The sequence below is a fragment of the Nipponia nippon genome, unplaced genomic scaffold (genome assembly GCF_047370975.1).
Source record: "Nipponia nippon isolate SJK-2023a ecotype South Korea unplaced genomic scaffold, ASM4737097v1 scaffold_14, whole genome shotgun sequence".
Taxonomy (NCBI): domain Eukaryota; kingdom Metazoa; phylum Chordata; class Aves; order Pelecaniformes; family Threskiornithidae; genus Nipponia; species Nipponia nippon.
The window spans coordinates 10,635,877-10,654,349 of NW_028262330.1; the positions used below are offsets into that span (position 1 = coordinate 10,635,877).

Below are 18,473 nucleotides of genomic sequence, written 5' to 3' on the forward strand. Positions count from 1 at the left end.
ATGGCACTAAGGTACTCTGAACTCAACGTAACAACTCGTACTATATTAGCATGCTTCTACACACATTACTGTGAGCAAGTTCTACTTCCACAGAACTATCGCAACAATGAGCTAGATGCCTGCCAAAATAAGGTACAGAGCTGAATTGCTGATGACACTTCTGTATAAAACCTGAAAAATTATCAAATCCATACAAAGAAGTGTACAGAGCAATTTGATTAAAGTATCAGAGTACTGCTAACATTGTATACTAAAGGTTCCTTAGGTTCTACCATTCTTATGCAGTCTACTGTTTTTTCTGGGTTTACTTCTTTTTCTAAAGCCAAAAAGAAATTAAAAATACCGCAGAGCTAAACTTTCGTTTCTCCCTAGTTCACTTCTACATTTGTAGCCTGGCTTAAAAGTTACAGATGGTACTTGTCCTGAACTGGGCATTTGTAAATTGGCCTCTACCATCGTGTGACTGTATCAGAATACTTCAGTCCCCTTGGTTCATTTAAAGAGGGAAAAACATGAACCAGGGCATCATTTCACTGAGAGGTGCAGACTCATAGTAAAAGACCCAGCTGGTAGTAAGCTCAAGAGATCCCACCTATTTTTTCTCTCCCAAAACAAGACCAACTACAGCTATATCATTGCTGACAAACCATAATCTCCAGGGACAGAAACACCAACCTTGCTAAGGCAATCTCTAAAAGCAGGCACAAGGGAGACCTGGAACAGTTTTCCCAATACCTGAAGTCCTTTTGCTGCAGTTTATGCCAACTACTACTTCCCGATCCCAGCACATATTACGATTCTAGTTCTCTTTGCAGCAGCCTTCCATGTGTTTTAAGACTGTTACCATAACAGTGAACTACAGGAACATGCATAATGCTCTTTCAAAGTAATTTTGAGTCAACACAGGAACATAAATTGCAAACAACTAATGTATTTCTATCATTACAAGACCAACTGAGTGACAACTGAGTCAGAATTATAGTTTCATTAGCTGAGACTGATTTATAGCAGAATTCAACAGAGGGGCATTTTCATGGCCTATGAGCCAAGTACAGCAGTTAAAATACAGAACTATGAATCAGATCTGGATTTGAGCGTTGTGACACTACCTGGTTTTCCCTAAACTTCACACTTTCTAGAGTAAGACCTGAAGCGATTTTAGGTATTTTTAGTAATGTAGTTTTGCCATCGCTAAGCTGAAGATAATGATTCTTGGCTTCGCTGCAAAATGAATTTTGATGTATGGCAAAAATGACAGAATGCGAAATGGCTAACAGGTAGTTCAATCCCCTTTCCTCTGCAAATGTACCACTCAGCCAAAAAACCTCCCCTCTTCCCTCAGCTGAAAAACAATACTTCAAGCATAAGATTAAGGGGAGAAATGTGACATTAAAAAAAAGAAGTGACAGAAACTGTGCAACTGAATGTTTTCCATTAAAAAAATCTCTTATTTCTGACATTACCACCATCATCCTCTACTGAGAATATATATGATAAACAACTCCAAAAGAAAAGTTAATTTCCGTTTCCACACATTTCAGTTCAAGTTGACTTCTACCTGCCTCCACATCTGAATGTGGAAAATTTAAAAAAATCATTTTAACACTGCCAAAGATTTTACAGAAGTCAGAAACTGTTATTTTTAAATGAAGTTTTCATATGAGTCACTATTCCAAAGCATTTAGAAACTCATGGCTGTTGGCAGAAACATACCAGTTTGGTCAAATCTTATGTATGAGAGACTTTAAATAAGCCCAGAAGGATTTTCAGGCCACAAACTTTGACCTGCCTTTAGGATCGGAGACTCCGTGAAGCTGTTCATGGGACACGGTTTGGTGGTGGACTTGACAGTGTTATGTTAATGGTTGGGCTTGACGTCTGAAAGGTCCTTTCCACCCTCAATGATTCCATGATTTTTACTTGCCCATCAATCTGTATGTTTTTGCTTTCCAGATGTTTGCCTCACTACATCAAAATTGTTGCCAAGCCACATCAGTTGTGCGTGTATAAACTCGTAAAACTCGTTTTAAAAGACCCAAACACTGTAGTAACAAAAGAATCAAATACTGTAAGCAAAACTGAAAACTCTCTTTTCAAACCCCACGTAACCAAACGCGCCCGGCCCGCCATTCCGCAAGGCCAACCAGCACAAAACCGAGGCCAAAAGCCCCTCCTGAACATCCCCGCCGCTCTCCTCCGCCGAGCGGCCGCCGCACCTCCAAAGCCTCGGGGCCGGCGGGGACCGGGCCCGCCGGCCGCAGCCCTCGGCACCTTCTCCTTTCCCCGAGCCGCCCCGCCGGCCTGCGCCGCCGCCCGCCGACACGTACCACCTGCACGGCGCGGCCTCGCCCCGCCGCCGGCCGGGGGGGCGCAGAACGGCGGGCGGCGGCGGCTCTCCCCGCCTCCGCCATGGCCGCCTCCGCCCCTCAGGGAAGAGGGGGGCCGCTCACCGGCGGGGTGTCCCGCAACGCTGGGGCTGCCGGCGGGCGGGAGGCGGCGGCTGCCTCGCACGTACCGCCGCGGCGTGCTGCCAGCCCCCCGCCCCGCTTTCCTCCTCGGGCACTGCTCCCCGCCGCGGGGCCGAGCGGCCGGGCCCCCCCCCCCCCCCGGCCCCGCTCCCTCGGGCGCCCCGAGCCCGCGCAGCGGGCGCCCCAGCGGGAGGAGCAACGATAGATGAGGCGGCGGGAAAGGCCGGAAGCGCCGCCGCGGTGTTGCGCGACGCTCTAGGACGGCGGCGGGCAGCGAGGCGCTGAGGGGAGGCAGGGCGGGCGGGGAGGCGGCCAGGCCGCGCAGCTCCCGCGGGGCGGCTTCGCCTTCGGGCTGGGGGGACCCGGGGGCGGGCCGCCGGCCGTGTCGCCTGTTCAAGAAGGCCAGAGGCTGCTGTGTCTCGTTTTAAAAGTTTTAAAACGTTTCTCCTCGCTGCGGGCGCTCCCCCGGCCTGGCTCGGGGGCGCAGGGCTGAAGGTCCTGTCTGCGGAGGCACCGGTTTCTTGAGTGAATGGTGCCTGCAGTTTCCCACCTGTTCTCTGATTACATTTTTTACTTGTATCTCTGGTCAGCACTTTTCTTGGTCAAGCCTGGTGTGTTCAGTGCTACCAGTGCCTTTTTTATTTTTAATAACCTTTAAAAATGTGAAAATATTTGTTGCTGGTAATGACATCGTTATTGATCATTTACTTACTGAAACTATGATCATGCAACCACTTGTTCCCTTGAAAGTATTCGCAACTCAAAGGGATCGCAAGACCAGGCCCTATGTAACAACCTATTCAGAATTTTTAAAATTCGCACAAAGCAATCTTTGTTGAGCAAAATCCTGAGATTATCCCTTGTTTATCTGAAGAGCCTGTTAAACAGCTAGACAATTCACGGAGCAAACAGAGCAGAGCTATCTTAAAATGTTTGTTGGCACACAAATCTGAGAACTGAGGAGGTGAGGAAGACAGCCAAGCAGTAATTCACCCTCGGAATCTATTTCAAATTATCTACACAGCTTCTCTCCACCCAGCCTGAGTTCAATCTCTCTGTGAACAGCACTGCTAAATACGAGCGTTTCTTTTTCCGGCGACAAAAGCTGCTAGCACTTTTACGTTGCCTGCATGCCGTGCTTTATCGAAGAAAGTGCAGCGAAGTATTGCTTTACTCACGCTGAACCAAAAAGTTCGAGTCAGGGCCCAGTGCCTCATTACGCGAAGCAGTCTACAAAATGCAGAGCAAACCCCATCCATGCGTCCTTCCCCAAGGAAAATGGAGAACCAACCAAAACCAACAGAAATGTTTTCTAAATTATATTCTGTAGCTGACCACAGAGGGTAATTAAATAGAAACATCTACTTCAAATGTGATTTTCATTTGGGGGGATTTTGGACAGACTTTTAAAGGCCCACAAGCATGCAAAAACTATCAGCTTCCACTGGGAGAGTTGTAACCTGCTGGCTTTTGAAAATCTAGCAGGCATTTCTGTGTTCTTGGGCAACTAAATAGTTTCCAAAATATAGTCCGTTGTTTCAGGCCTGTTCCTCTTTCATGTGGGTCAGAATGGACAGAGGCCTCCTAACGCTGTCAAGGCAAACTCATTGAGCAGCAAGCAAAAACTGGTTTGGTCCTAGTTGTACTTTCAATTGCTCTACTTCAAAGATTTTTCAGAGTGGTGAGGAACAGCACACCAAGCAGTTCATACAGCTAAAAGCATTACAGAGTCAAAGACGCTTCTTATCGTACTAGTTTTTAGCTTTTATTTCTGATAAAACAATCTCTTGAGGATCATTACTGTGAACCTAAAACTTGCCAATTCTGGATGCTTTAGCTATCAAATAGAAATTTTCCTCATCTTGGTGGAAAGACATCTAGAAAGTTATTTTGCTTTCTTTGCATTCAGCTCTGTCATTTCAAAAATGACACAGCCCAGTTATAGTGTGGACAGCTTAGACCTACGGACTTGTGAGGACAGACCTCAACTGATTTCACTAGGAGTTTCAAAAAAGATAAAGAAGGACTGCTTGCGTAGGGTTTCGCTAGGCTCATTTAGGCCAAGTAGTCTTGCGTTTAGTTTCTTTTTGAAAAGGTCAAACTGTAACAGAGGGGGTAAAAGATTATCCTTACAAACAAATCTGATTGTTGGTGTCGTGGAGCATGCAGGTAACTTAATTTAGTTGTATCTTTATTGGAAAGAGTGAGTACAGAGTTTATACAGTTTTCTTCTAACACATTTGTCACTGAATTTACACGCTTCAGTACTGAAGTCTTTCCAGAGCACACCATGTTGACAGGATCATTCAACAAAGTAGGTAAAATATTCAGCGTAGAGCTAGTTCTGAAACCACTTCTATTCAAAGAATGCTTTGAGCTTCCACAAATGCTCAGTTACTTTCATAAAACATCACAGTTGAGTGGCGAGAAGAGGGATGCAATATTTCTCATTATAGTGCTCTAGGGCAGAATGGGACTTCAGAAGCTCATCTAGTAGTCCTGCCGTCCCGAGACAGGATCAACTTTGTCATTCCTGACAAATACCTACCAGCCTCTTCTCAAAGGCTTTCCTCCCACAACGGAGGCTTCATAACATCCTCTGCCAATTTACTGCAGTCCTCGCAATCTTTACCCTTAGAAAGAATTTCTTAATATCTAGCCTAGATCTTGCTGTGATTTCAAAGCCCCCTCAAATTTGGCAGGCTAAGATCTTTTCCCCCTAGCAAAAAGATCCTGACACCTGTCATCTCCTCAGTTTTTGAGCTGTTGGGCCTGAGCCTGTTGCCTAGATTTTCCCTTTTATACAGAAGCTTCTTGCTGTCTCTCTCCCTCCACAGACTGAAGCCTTCAGCTCCCGAGGTACAGTTCCTCAGTTTAAGTCCTCGGTTAGTAGCAGGAGTTTAAGTATTTTCCTTTAGGCAAAAATTGTCCTCCTACCTTAGTTGATTCAGCACTTTGACCACATTTTAGGCCAGATGTTAAAAGTTTTCCTGGGCTTTTTTTCTTTTTTTTTGTTTTAAATAAAACCGTAGCACCCTATCCTGCTTTTTTGCAGGCCTAGGAAAGATATCCATTTCATAATCAAACACACTGAGTCAATACGATGGAGGAGGCCAGTAACCTGCCAAAGATAAGGCTGGACTCTTATAAAGGCCACAGCCAGCATCCCTCAAGCCTGTACCTCTGCCCTGAGAGGCTCCTCAGCCCCCTCCTTAAGGGCTCCTCTGATAGCCCTCTCCCGAGTGTTTTTATCCCCTGCAGCTGTGTGCCTTCTCAGCTGCTTTCTTGCTAATGCCTATGTTAACCCTTTCTTTGCCTGAGAGGGCTTGCAAACTCCATCCCAAATCCGTTATTCCTTATCCATCCCGCACACAGAAAACAAGTTGTTCCCTTCCTCTCCACAGCCACCATTTATGTATTTGCGAATTGTTGTTACATTTCCCCCCTATCCCGCTCTCTTCTTTAGGTTATGCACATCTGAGTCATTCAGCCCTTCCTCCCTGGTCTTGCTTTAGACCTCTGTTTATTCTCCTCTCTCTCTTCTGGTCTCTCTCTGGGCGCTTTGCGTCTCCGCTGCAGAATGAGACCCAGCGCCAGACCCAGTGTTCCCGCTGGGCCTGTACCAGTGCTGGGCAGAGCAGGATTACTTTCCACGTCTTGCAAGCCATGCTCCTGTTTGCACAGCTTAGTGCAGTGTTTGCCTTTTTCACAATGGCTTGACACTGTTGACTCCTAATCAGCTTGTGATCTATTATATCCCCTAGATCTTTTTCTGCATGAGGGAAACAGTATTTTAACAGTTTTATTCCAGTCAGCCACATGAGAATAAAATGACTGAAGTAGTGTGAGTGAGATTATCTGCTTTGTGCTTCAATACCGGAATTGTTTACTGGTTTCCAATTAGTTACATGTGTACACCCTGTTAAGGGAGTTGCACAAGTGTTGCTAATGCCTCCCTTTGGCCTTCAGAGCCTTATATTACTAGTGGGGACTAGTACCTAAGAGTTATTTGGGCCAATTTCCCTGTGTACTCAAGACTTCAAATGCTCGGCTGAAATTGCAGGGCTAATTGCTCTGAAGAAAACATCTTATAATTTGGACATACTGAGTTTGAATAACCTCACTGAAAAATGCTGTTGCTCTTTAGAGAAGAGCTGTCCTGTGATACATTTCTCCCTTTGAGACATTAGCTGTCGTTACAAAGGATGTTGCTGTTGCTTGTTTTTTTTTTTTAAATGAGTCAATCTGAAGAAGCCAATGGTTGTTTTTATGAGTTGGCAAATGTGACAAATATTCTGTTAGCAGGGGTACTGGACTTAGGTACCTTTGTGGGTAAACTAGGAAGGTCCCATTCATTTCAGTACCCGTCCACACCTCCAAACATACTCTCTTCTTGACCACCACCAGTCATCCCGCTCCCTGTGCACTTTCATTTCATGTCCTCTCATCGGTCTGCTGGGCCACGTTGCAATTTTGTGCAGGTTTTCCCTGTTCTGCTCGAGCCATTCCCTTAGCTGCTGTGGTTCGGGCTGTTGAGCGCACCTTTATGTTTAGCGTGGTGTTGTGGATGAAGACTGCAGGAGAAGGCAGTGGCAAGGGAGAGGCGCAGTTCTTCCACAGAATTGAACAAGACCAGTGCAGGTTTTTCTTTGCCTAGGGCTTCAATAATTGAGCAATCTTATGCAAAGTTAGACTTCTGTTTGGCAATCTTTTTCTAAAAGGAATGTTTCTATTTAATGCTATATTTTAAAAGTACAATAAAAGAAACGTTTACTTTTTAGCTGGTGAAATCTGCTGGAGAATCCAGTGATAGGCAACTGATTATGGTCTAACCACCTCGGTTAATACAGTTCGGTTTTGTTATTAAGTAACCAATCTGAAACCCAGTGAAGTAATAATGGTATTTTCTTTACTTACCCCAAAAGCTTTATAAGTAAGTCATTTCGGGGAAAAAAAAATCTTATTTACAAAAGATAGCAAGATTCAGATAACAGAAACAGATAAAAGTTAGCCTTGAAATCCCATTTTCCTAATCTTGACAAGTTCCTGTGCACTACAAGTGATAACCCTTGAGAATCAAAGCTTCTACTTGAAGAAGAATAAACCTTTAGAAAGTTCAGTTTAAGTTCTGTGTTTTTCAAAACCATACCTCTCTTTGATCTTCTTGATGGCTGAAGCGTTCAGCACTTAGGAAATAAAGTTATGCTAGAGAGCTGAGGAAAGTAGGTGGAATTGTCTATTTCCCAAAGATTCACTGGTAAATTCATACTGTCCGCAGTCAGAATTTTGTTGAACTTCAGTACCTTTGGGAGCTTAAACTTCTTTGTATATAAGTACAGGAAGCATCTGACATTTTAAGATGGGAAAGTGCTTAAAGAAATAAATCATATCCCTACAAAGGAATGTATACATAACAGGAACTGGGCTGTGTATAATATACAGAGATCCACAAGACAATGTATTGGATGCACATCTTTATATGACATACAGACGGGAAGGGAAATGAGCGACATTTTGAGTTATGAATTAGCCAAAAGCCTCTGAAGAAAAGATTACAAGAATTGTATAGCTCTAGAGAATGCAGCAACATTTACTTCATACATCTTCATTGAAAATAGAATTCAATAGGTTCTTTAAATCTTTATACCACCCTATAAAAGACATCTTATTATATCATATCTTATTGTATCTTTTTGTGTCATTCTTAAAATATTAATCCACTCTGAAAAGTGGGTCTTCAGGTGCAGTTTATTGTGACTAATTCCATTTCAGTTTTCTTTAATTTTCAAGCAAAGACTCTTTTTCCATTTCTTGTAAGTGCCAATTCTTCAGACTCACCCTGGATTATGAAATTCAAAGCTCTTTCAGGTTCATGCATCTTCAGTAAAAGAGATTTTACAGCTTCACTTAAGTTAATAATACTGCTGATAATAAAAAGGCTAGTATAGTGAGCAGCTTACTCCTTTGCAGCTGTATTGGCTGTGTGTTGTAAAAGAGTAGTAAAGATGTAATTCTTGTCAGAAAAGTGACCAGATGTGAGACAGGAAACTGTTCTCTTTCAATGAAAAGCTGTTACTCCATTTTTCTGTACTTTCTTTTCTGAATCTAACTGGTCTCAAGGCCCGGAAGGCCTTTGAACAGCCTGACAAATATGCTGCTAACCTGGGGACCTCCAGCTCTGTGAGGAAACAAGCCAACAGGCTGTGCAAATGGTATCTGCGGTGGCTTGTTACTATCTTATCCGTGGCTCCTGGGCTGTGGGAGGGCTGGAGGCACAGCCCCGGTGTGAGATCATCCGTCGAGTCCAGGCTCATGACAGGGACATCCTCGCGCTGGGGCACTGAGCCCAAGGGGAGGGAGTGTGGGCTGGTGCGGGGAGCAGGAGGTGGTGACGCCACCGGGCTCGCGGGACTGCACAGCACCGCAGCTTTTCCCTGGCTTCAGGAGAGCTGGGAAGAAGCTGTGGCCCCTTGCGGCATTCGGGACTGTGGGGCTGCCGGCAGTGGGGCACGTGAGAGGGACGGGAAGGTCTGGAGCCCTTTAGACCTCATCAAATCTGTCTGTACAACAATCCTTTCAAAGGACATTATCGATTCACAATGATTTTGTGTGAATAAATTGACAATTGTGTTAAGTATTTTTTTTTTTTAGGTAAGGTTATGACGTCTTCTGTGACATAACACTACAGATAGAATTTGGCTATCAAAACTGTTTTAGGAGTAGGTCTATGGAGACTACATTGTTCTAGCAGGATATGAGCGATGACAGTAAATTATTTCATTGTGTAGAGGCTCCCTGGTAACATCATCCTGATGCCATTAGAGCCTGCAATAAACCACCATACACAAAAGACTCTGCTTCTCCCTCCCTGTGACAAAATCCTTACTCGTGTACTTCTGCTGAATACTCTTATTCCTTCCATATCCAGCCCAGCTACTTAGCTTCTATCTAAACTTTCCCTTCCCGAATAAGGTACTTCTTTTTTTCTACTGCAAGAGAGATTGATTTAATTTCACCGTCTGGGAAGCCAAGATCCTCATTCTGACTTCAAGTGAAATCGACCAAAAATAGCATTTTGCTAACATTGCTTCTTGTGCTATGCCCAATATTCTGCCTGTTGAGACAGAGTTCACGGATATATAGGTGTCCATCTCCATTGATAGCATTGGCCTAGAAGCAGATCCAGCAGGTATTTAAGTACTGGGGTATCTGCATATGCATATGAGAAGTTTAATTTTGTTTTAAAACCTCCAACTGTATAAAGTTGTAATTTGTTAGTGCTCTCATCTTGGGTCCTCAGATTATTTATGCACCCAACAACGCAATGTGCCCATTGTGGTTATTATGCATGTAAACTTGAACTTTGACATTTCATACTGTTGCAGAACCTTGGTATGTGCATTCCTTTATCTTCCCACCATCCCTGCAGTTGCTCTTCATTATTGTCAGCGCTTATTAGTTAGAAAACTACATTCCATTTTGTTTGGGCCAATTAACTGCTCGGAGAGAGCAGCTCTTCTAGGATCCCCGCTAACTGTGTATCAGCAGCCATCATCTACTGATTCATTAAATAAACCTGAGGTCTGCTGCATTTTTCAGAGAAGCAAATTCTTGTTTCTCAGTTGACCAACTTGCAAAAACTCTTCAGACTTTTGGGTATGCCACTCTCTTATGACAATTAAAGGGGAAGAGACATTGTGTAGCCAGTTAAATGAGAGCTGTTGTATGAATTATTGTCGTAATTACTTTATGTGCATTTTCATGCATTTAGGATGTCGTCTTCCTAAATGCCAGGGAAGAAGAATACCAGCAGAGGAAACAGTCCTTGTGCTGCTTCAATATTGTGACTTGCAGCCTGTCTGAAAGCATAACAAAGACTTGATTGTGCAAGTGCCCAGCTGATCCAACAAGCAATGAATAAGTGAGCAATGGTCAACAGTGAAGGAGTGGATATCACAGAGGGCAATTCAAAAAGGTTATAGTGCTGTGAAGTGAGGGAGGCATGAAATGAAATAGAACTAGAGATACAAAGATAATCAACCATTTGGGTTAGTTCCACTTTTTTTTTTTTTTTCCCTTGAAATGATCCATCCTTTTTGAATAAAACAGAAAAAAGATGACTGTAAACTGGTAAGAGATAAATCTTCCTGTATGGAAGAAAGTAATCTCATTCTTGCGGTCTAAAAGAAGGATAATTTAAAAACAACGCCTGATCTGCGTGATGAACGAGATCTCCAGAATTCTGCTTAGAAGACTTGTTAGCTAGCATGAGATGGGGCACTGCTAGGGGAAAGCAGTACAGACTGACAGATCTTTGTTTCTGTTCAAGCATTTGGGTGCACGTAAGGCCCAACCCAGTCTTGTCAGCAGGACACTTAGGAAGAACGGAATGAGAAAGTTTGATACGTAACAAGAGGATTCCTCCAGTTCTTCATGGGAGCACAAGTATCTAGGGAAATCAACAGCAGGGAGGATTCCCTTTCCTTCAGAGTCTTACACTAGTCTTTTTACTCTTGAATGGATTTGATCGGATTTTCAGCCAGAATCCTGTCTGAGAAAGCAGAAGATACATAGGCATGTATATTACCAAGATAGCAAAGTTCAGATCCGATACTAGCAAAGTTCAGATCCGATACTTCAGTACTGCTCCAAGGACTTCTCCCAAAAGCATTAAAAGAAAGGGAGTTTGGGTGACCGCAGCATCTTTTAAAAATATTTAAATTTATTCTGGCTTCATGGTGTTTCTGAGTAAAGATACTTTCTAATGTGCTAGTCACTACTTGCCAGGTTTCATTAGCTTTCATGGCTTGTCGCTGTCCCTGGGACATGTTAAATTAAGATCTTTTAGCCTCAACGAGGCCTGTAACCATCCCTTCAAGCTTTCATGTTGTTTTGTCTTTGCCACTGCCCTCACAACAATAAATTGGCAGAGCACCATGAATTTGTGTCAACTGATTTTCAGGGTTCCTCATCAACTAAATTCAGCATCATAATATAGATAAATGACTTTCAGAAGTCGTGCAAGGAGCTGAGTGGAGACTTTGACAGAGAACATAACTTGCCTCTTCCTCAGTCCACTGCTTAATCAGTGGAGCATTTCTGCGGTCAGATTTGTAGGCACCTAAATGAGAGTGTAATCTGACCTAATGAAGCCCTGATAGCCAAAACATGCTTTGAACTAAAAAAAAAAAAAAAAACAAAAAAAACCCCAGAATCTCTTTCAGCAGATGTGTTGTTTGTCATCTGGAAACTTTGCAAAATAGAAAGATTCTCATCTCAGCTTCAGGTCTCTCTGGAGGAGTTTTCTTGCTGTTGAGCTGGGTGGTGCTGAAAGGGACACGGGGGTGCAGGGCCCTTCACCCCTTCCCTTGGATACATCGGCGCTGCAAATACTGCCACAGAGCAGCACAAAGGACCCTGCTTTGTGGAGCAGCACAGATCTGATTTCATGATCTGATCCATTGTTTTTCCTTAAGCAAATATGTAATAATGTCGGAATTTATGGATTAGTTAGACAATCCCTGATCCGCTTTAATCGGAATTAGTGCTATTCCTCCCAGAACGTCGCTAATAGGAGTACCGTGCAGACAGAGCGGGTATGTACAGAGAGCTCTCTTGGTTTTTCTCTGTTAACGCTGCAGTATTTGCTAAGACATCACTCATTTAGTGAGCGAGTGTAAGAAGAAATGAAAATTCCTGTGCTGTTAATAACAACTGGGCAAACCTCGCTGCTCTTTTTCTAGTAAAACTGCTATTTTATTCGGGGGGGGAAGTTTGTCATATAAAAACTACCCCGTGGGCCAAATCTGGCTCACAGGAGCTTGTCAGCCTTGCTCTAAAAACTCACTGTCATCAGATCTGAGGTTGATCTGGGCTCTGAAAAGACCTGCTGTTGAAAATGAAGTGTGAAATTTGCAAATGATTAAGTTGAATTATTTACCTTGTTAGTTCATCATGTCTGCAGAAATATTCTCTTCCCTGCTAGTAACCTAGCAACGCATACACAGCGCACAATTATTTTTTCACAATTTGTAGGAGAGTTGCATTAAAATGCATGTCAGTGTCTTTATTTCATGACAGGCATGTAGCAAACAACACTGCGAATGTTTGTTTATCCTGGCAAGGGCTGGATTTGTTTAGTGTAACTTGCATTAGTTCTGTCTAAGTTCTGCAGCAGAAAGGAAAATATATTCTTGTTTTCAGATCAGTGTTACAAATATTCTCTTTAGCTTTGTTTTTATTATGAGAAGTGACTACTAAGGGGTTCGGACCTGCGTCCTCTGCTATCAGATTCTCCCACCACCTACTGGAAACTTCCAAATACCTTTGAAAAACTCCTGATGGCACAGGCTGAGCCTACAGGTTGCAGAGTGTACGCAGGCTGGAGGAACTGGAGAAAATGAAAAACTAAGCCAGGCAAGAGGATATGCATCAAGATAAATATCAGCTTCACCAGTGGCATAAATAACGTTTTCTAAACCAGGAAATTAATGTTCATTAGATGGTAGAAATAAACAACTGGTCCTCTTGAAAAGTCCTCAGATTAAATGCTGGGTTTCTGAGTACTTTTTGGCAGACATTTTAAATACCTAGGTTATTGTGAAATGAAAAGAAAACACTAATTCTTGTGGATGAAATGCACAGTACTATCCCCAAAACAACAATATGCTGAGGCCTCTTTAGAGGTTTTTGTTTTTGACTGCAGCTTTATCCGGTCTCAGGCACGCAAGCATGAGTTAATGCCTGCAACCCAGAGGAGTCTCTAGGCTTAGGCACTAAATCCTCTGCCTGGGTCCCCAGGTCCTGAGACAGCTTTGCTGTGTGGGATGGCAAATGATCTGCGTTTCTTAGCCATCTTTTGTGCTTTGTGTTACCTTTTTGATCCTCTCAATAGGCTGCTTGGGTCCAGACATCATTCCCTTCTTTGCTTTTCAGTTTGATGCGTAAAGAGTAAAACGCAAATTCCTGTCGGCATGGGCTGGGTTGCTTAACAGTTTAAGGTGTTCGGGGGGGGGGGAAATGGTGAGAGAAAAGCACAGGAACCACTGCTACCGTGATGCTGTGGCCCTTGGCTTGATGAAAACCAAGCTGTGTGGTTTGGGGAAATGGTCCTTGGTATCCTAAAGCCATGGTTTTAGCACTATCACAGAGCATAGATTTACTCCTTACTCCGCCTTAAACTGCTTGGCCAAGATTACGCCTCCCTCAGCCTCCCTAATCTGCATGTATTTTAGCTACCTGAGGTGCTTACATGAAGAGTAGTGTAGTCGGGAGCGGGAGCGTAGTCTCCCTCTGCAGTCAGCAGGGAGAGGCAGGCACTTGCCGCAGGTGATTCAGCTCCTACCTGGGCTGAGTTCCCTGGGCTTGCAGAGGGGCTTTGCTCCCCGTTGCCTCCGGGGGACACAAGGGGGGAGAGCAGGCCTGACTCCTCTGCTTCAAGGCCTGGGTCCCTCCTGTGGCTTACCCTGCTCCCTAGCTGTGAGCTGGAAATAAAGACCGTGAGGAGGAAGGGACATTTATTTGCCAGCAACTGGAAGTGTAGAAATTTAAAAACTAAAATATACACATTGGCCAAGCTACTGATTTGCCTTAAATGTCTAAGTATTCACGGTAAATGAACTTCCTTGCCTGCAGAGGTAGCATCCCTGTTTGCACATTCCCGTGCGCTGGGAGCCGATAGGTGTAACTTGAGGTACACTTACTGGTTTGGCCACGGCGCAAGTCTGGGTATCTCCACTTTTTTATTTATTTATTTAGGTGTTATGTCTTGTAATTAACTTGTCCAAATAATGATTTTTTTCCCCCAGATTTTTTCTGTTTATCTTTCAATTAAGACTGAAAATACCTACGTCTCATTTTGTGCCTACAGCAAAAGCCATTGATTCGGGTGGGAGCTGCTTGGGATCCTACCGCAAAGCTCCAGCGGCGGAAGGCCGATTGTGCTTGCAGCGGGAGCTGCCAGTTCAGTGGGGAGCTGTTTGTTCCCGAGAGCTGCCTGTGTGTCCAAGGGGACGGGGGCAGCTTTGCTCCCAGCGCTCCCCCGCCCCCTCTTTCAACACTTCTGTAATGCTGCCTGTCTTTAAAATGCAATCTCTGCATTGACACTGTTCCATCAGAAATCCTGTTGTCCTGCGACTTGATTTCAGGCATGCAGTTAACGCTAGCTTCTTCTAGGAAAGATTTGCTTATGTTTCTTGAAACACGTGTCGTTTTCTGTTACATTCCAAAGGCCAAAACTTTTGCATTTAAAACAAAAACAAGAAAAGCAAGCCGTGAGTCGTAGTGATTTAGGAGAAATAGGAGCTATGCTTAAAGGTCCCTTCCAACCCAAACTATTTTACGATTCTATGGTATCAGCCCTAACAGAAGGAAGCAGGAATAAGCAGAAGGGTGCCATTATGGATGAGTGTATTTTCATTACTAATTTTAATTTCATGAGAGCAAGTAACACGGTCCCCCCTCACCACACACAAAGATTTCCCACTGTCCCTTCTGAACCTCTCTCCCTGGTTTGTTACCCTGCTTACTCCCGTCTGTCCGCTGGATTTACCTTACAAATTCTATTTATTTCATATTGCTCCTGTATTAATTTTCTATTGTCCTCCCTGTGGCTTGTTTGAATCCTTACACCACTCTCTTCTCCCTCCTGCTTTGCCATGCATGCTGTTTAGCTATGGCTTTGCCTTTCCAGAAAATACCCTGCTTCTCCTCCTTCCCCCTCCTCCTTTAAAGTCTCAGATTTCCCTTCCTGGCAGGCAGCGAGGGGCTGCACACCATGCGCTAGCGGCTGGGTCCGCTCTGTAACCACAGGACCTGATTCACCTCCTGCAAGCTGAGGAGCGTGAAAATAAATCAGCTGAGAGGGAGCTGCTTGGGAGTTGCAAAACACGGGGACGCATGGCAAAGCCAACACACGGGCTGGGTAGTGACCAGCAAGGCTCTCGAGGAGGCTGCAGTTCTCCCATATATATTCCCTTTGGGACAGCAATGCTGAGTGAGACCTTTCAACAGATTAGCTCTGCCACGCTGTTTAAACCAGCTTTGCATGTTCAGCTGAGATGTGCTTAACCCCAAGTCCTGCATCTGAAAGTGCCCTTACTGTGCCTTCTGCTGGGCCCAACTCGGCAGGAGAGTTTTGTCCCTGATACCTGGGATCTAAACGCAGCCATGCTTTGAAGAAAATGTAAATGCAGACCTGAGCTTGAGCCCATCTCTAATCACCACTCGATTTTGTTTTCTCCAAATCTGCACATTTGAGTACTGAAGCAAATCAGTCATCTCTCCTTCAACAGGTTCTCCTCCTGCAGACACCTGTTCTCCGAGTCTTTTAAAATCACCGCTGTTTGTGCCTGGGTTTGTAGCTGTGACAGCAAATATTTGAAGTGAATTTCGAAGCAAGTGTCTCAAGTGAGTGTGTAGATGCTCATCTTTGAGTTGCTCAAAGGAAGGCAACGGAGCTTTATTGGGGCTCGAGTGTTTGAGTGTATGAAGCTGTTTCCAGAACCTGTATCTCCAGTCCTGCCACAGTAGGTCAGTGTAGTAACTCAGTGGCTTCTGTTTTCAGAGTAGTGTGAAGCCTTTGCTGCAGAGGATTTATGTTTCCTTTCGACATTATACAATATTTTCCTCCCAGGTTTCAGTGAAGTTGTGCTCCTTCTGAATTGTAAATGCAAAAAAATTACTGTTCAGAATGTTCTCTCTTGAAAAGATGTTTGCTTTTCACAGCTCAAACAGAAAACAGCTCAGTGCATCCAAAAGCTGCCTCACCCTTTGAGCGTGTTCCCAGCTCTCAGCCAAGAGCACTACTATGGAATAGCTGTGAGTAGCCGGAAGAGCATTGTGGGGATTGAGATGCAAATGAGCAAACCAAACAGCCCCCTTCGCTGCAGAGGTTCCCTATCTCCTGCTGCCCCTCACTTCTGGACTGGGGGAGGCTTAACCTGGGCAGGGCTCTGCAGCCACGAACCCCGGCTCTGCAGCCACAACTGCTGGCTCTGCAGCCACAAGCCCCAGCTCTGCACCCAGGATCCTTGGCTCTGCAGCCACGAACCCCGGCTCTGCACCCAGGAACCCTGGCTCTGCACCCAGGAACCCTGGCTCTGCACCCAGGATCCTTGGCTCTGCAGCCACAAACTCCAGCTCTGCACCCAGGATCCTTGGCTCTGCAGCCACGAACCCCGGCTCTGCACCCAGGATCCTTGGCTCTGCACCCAGGATCCTTGGCTCTGCAGCCACAACCCTGGGCTTTGCTCATTTGTAAGACTCATCAGCTTGGGTCGGATGAAGAGCTGTATCAGCATCATGAAGGCACGGAGGACAGGAGGGGCTCTCAAAGCTCCCATGTTGCCATTACTTTTCTGGGTCCCCAGAACTAAATGCCGCTGCCATTTCTGAGTTAAAAAGGGGAGAATGAAAGCCAGAGGCAGTAGCCACTGCAAAATAGCACACACTGTTCCCTATCTTAAAAGTTCCCAGTTTTCAGGCAGTTTCAAAAGTTCCAAAGTGTAACGTGAGCAGCTGCCTGGGCACTTGTTTGTTTTATCAAATGCAGAGAGTTCGAATATTGCAAAGGAAATCAGATACAGAAAGTTGGGGGGCATGCAGAGTGTTGCACATATAAACACGCCGAGGAAGAAAGCAATACGGTGTTTTCTCTGTATGCTTTTCTTTCCACTATGAGGGAAGGAAGCAAAACATTCTAACAAAACCTCCTTCTAAAGAAATAATCAAGGCACTGAGCTCTAAAGCCCGTGTCACTGCACATGACCAGGAGAGTGAGGCGTTTTGCATTATTGCATGTTGTCATCACTTTGCTCAGTGTTGTCCCTGCATGCTAATTACATGTTTACATGCATTGCATCATTTGACATAATTACTGTAATTATGTTAATACTTCATCATCAACAGAACAGTACCTGTAATTTACCAAACAAAAACGACATGAAAAGCTAAAGCCACAAATGGAAGGGGATACGCTGCGAAGGATTTACTCCTCGGTGCAGCAGCAGGCAGGAAGCCCTCGGAACTGGAAGATCCCGGTCCAGCCGTGGGATCCTGCCAGGCAGCACCCGCGCACTGCGCAAGGTGTTTTAGAAGGTACGAGGGAGGGTGAGGCACCAAACTGCGAACGGGGTGTAAACGTTTAATACTCGTCCATGAACTCTCACCTAGAAAAATCCGTGCAGTGCCCTTAACAAAGCTGCGTGACAGACACTTGAAAGAACAACAGGAGACTAAGAAAGTCAGTGGTCTGGAAATGTTTTAACCCCTCTCCTATCTGTGGATGTACAGTATCAATCGTGACCCCCTTGTTGCTTTTTTGAAAGAAATACGTGGCGCCTGGCATATCGGAGCGCAGTCTGTGTGCAGCTGGATTCCCCCCGGCTCCATTGATCTTTTTTTTTTCTTTTCCCCATTTCTCTTGGCCTGGATAGTCTGGGTTTGGGGCCGATTCACCCCCTGCGCTTCCCTCACATCCCAGGAGGCATTTTTTTGCCTCTAGTTTCTCACAGAAGGGTCTCTGCCACTAAGGGCTAAGTATCCAAACTCAACTACGGGATAAACAGGGACAATAAACAAGACAAGGAGTTATCCAGAGTGGTCATTAAGTGCTGGAGAGTTTTACAAATAAGATCGAGTCCCAAGTGCTTCCTGGTAAGTGGAGACACAAGAAGGTTCTGGCAAAATTATCAGCCTCCATCCATTCAGGAACCGTGCCCAGGTGGAGATGATCCTGCTGCGGGCAGAGTAGCCCGCTGCAGCGAGGTGCACTGCTGGCACCCCGCTTTGCCCAGGGACAGGCAGCGGGGTCACTGCTGGCACCCCGAACAAGCAGTGGGTCACCGCTGGCACCCCGCTTTGCCCAGGGACAGGCAGCGGGGTCACTGCTGGCACCCTGCTTTGCCCAGGGACAGGCAGCGGGTCACTGCTGGCACCCCGAACAAGCAGTAGGTCACCGCTGGCACCCTGCTTTGCCCAGGGACAGGCAGCAGGGTCACTGCTGGC

The 18,473-nt window shown here is 45.0% G+C and overlaps 1 protein-coding gene across 6 annotated transcripts in view; it reads right to left on the bottom strand.

Annotated features, from left to right (window-relative positions):
- Positions 1-2,583, bottom strand: part of QTGAL (queuosine-tRNA galactosyltransferase) — a 131,493-nt gene extending 128,910 nt beyond the window's left edge. For 5 of the 6 annotated variants that reach the window (XR_015703206.1, XR_015703205.1, XR_015703207.1 and 2 more), the window contains exon 1: positions 2,328-2,545. Coding sequence is in view for 2 of the 6 variants with exons in the window: in XM_087750720.1 (XP_087606846.1) it covers positions 2,328-2,411 (84 nt within the window). In the remaining 4 variants the exon portion in view is untranslated. Of the gene's footprint in view, positions 1-2,327 lie in introns of all 6 variants that reach the window. The other variant, XM_087750721.1, reaches the window with a different exon arrangement.
- Positions 2,584-18,473: the final 15,890 nt, after the last annotated feature.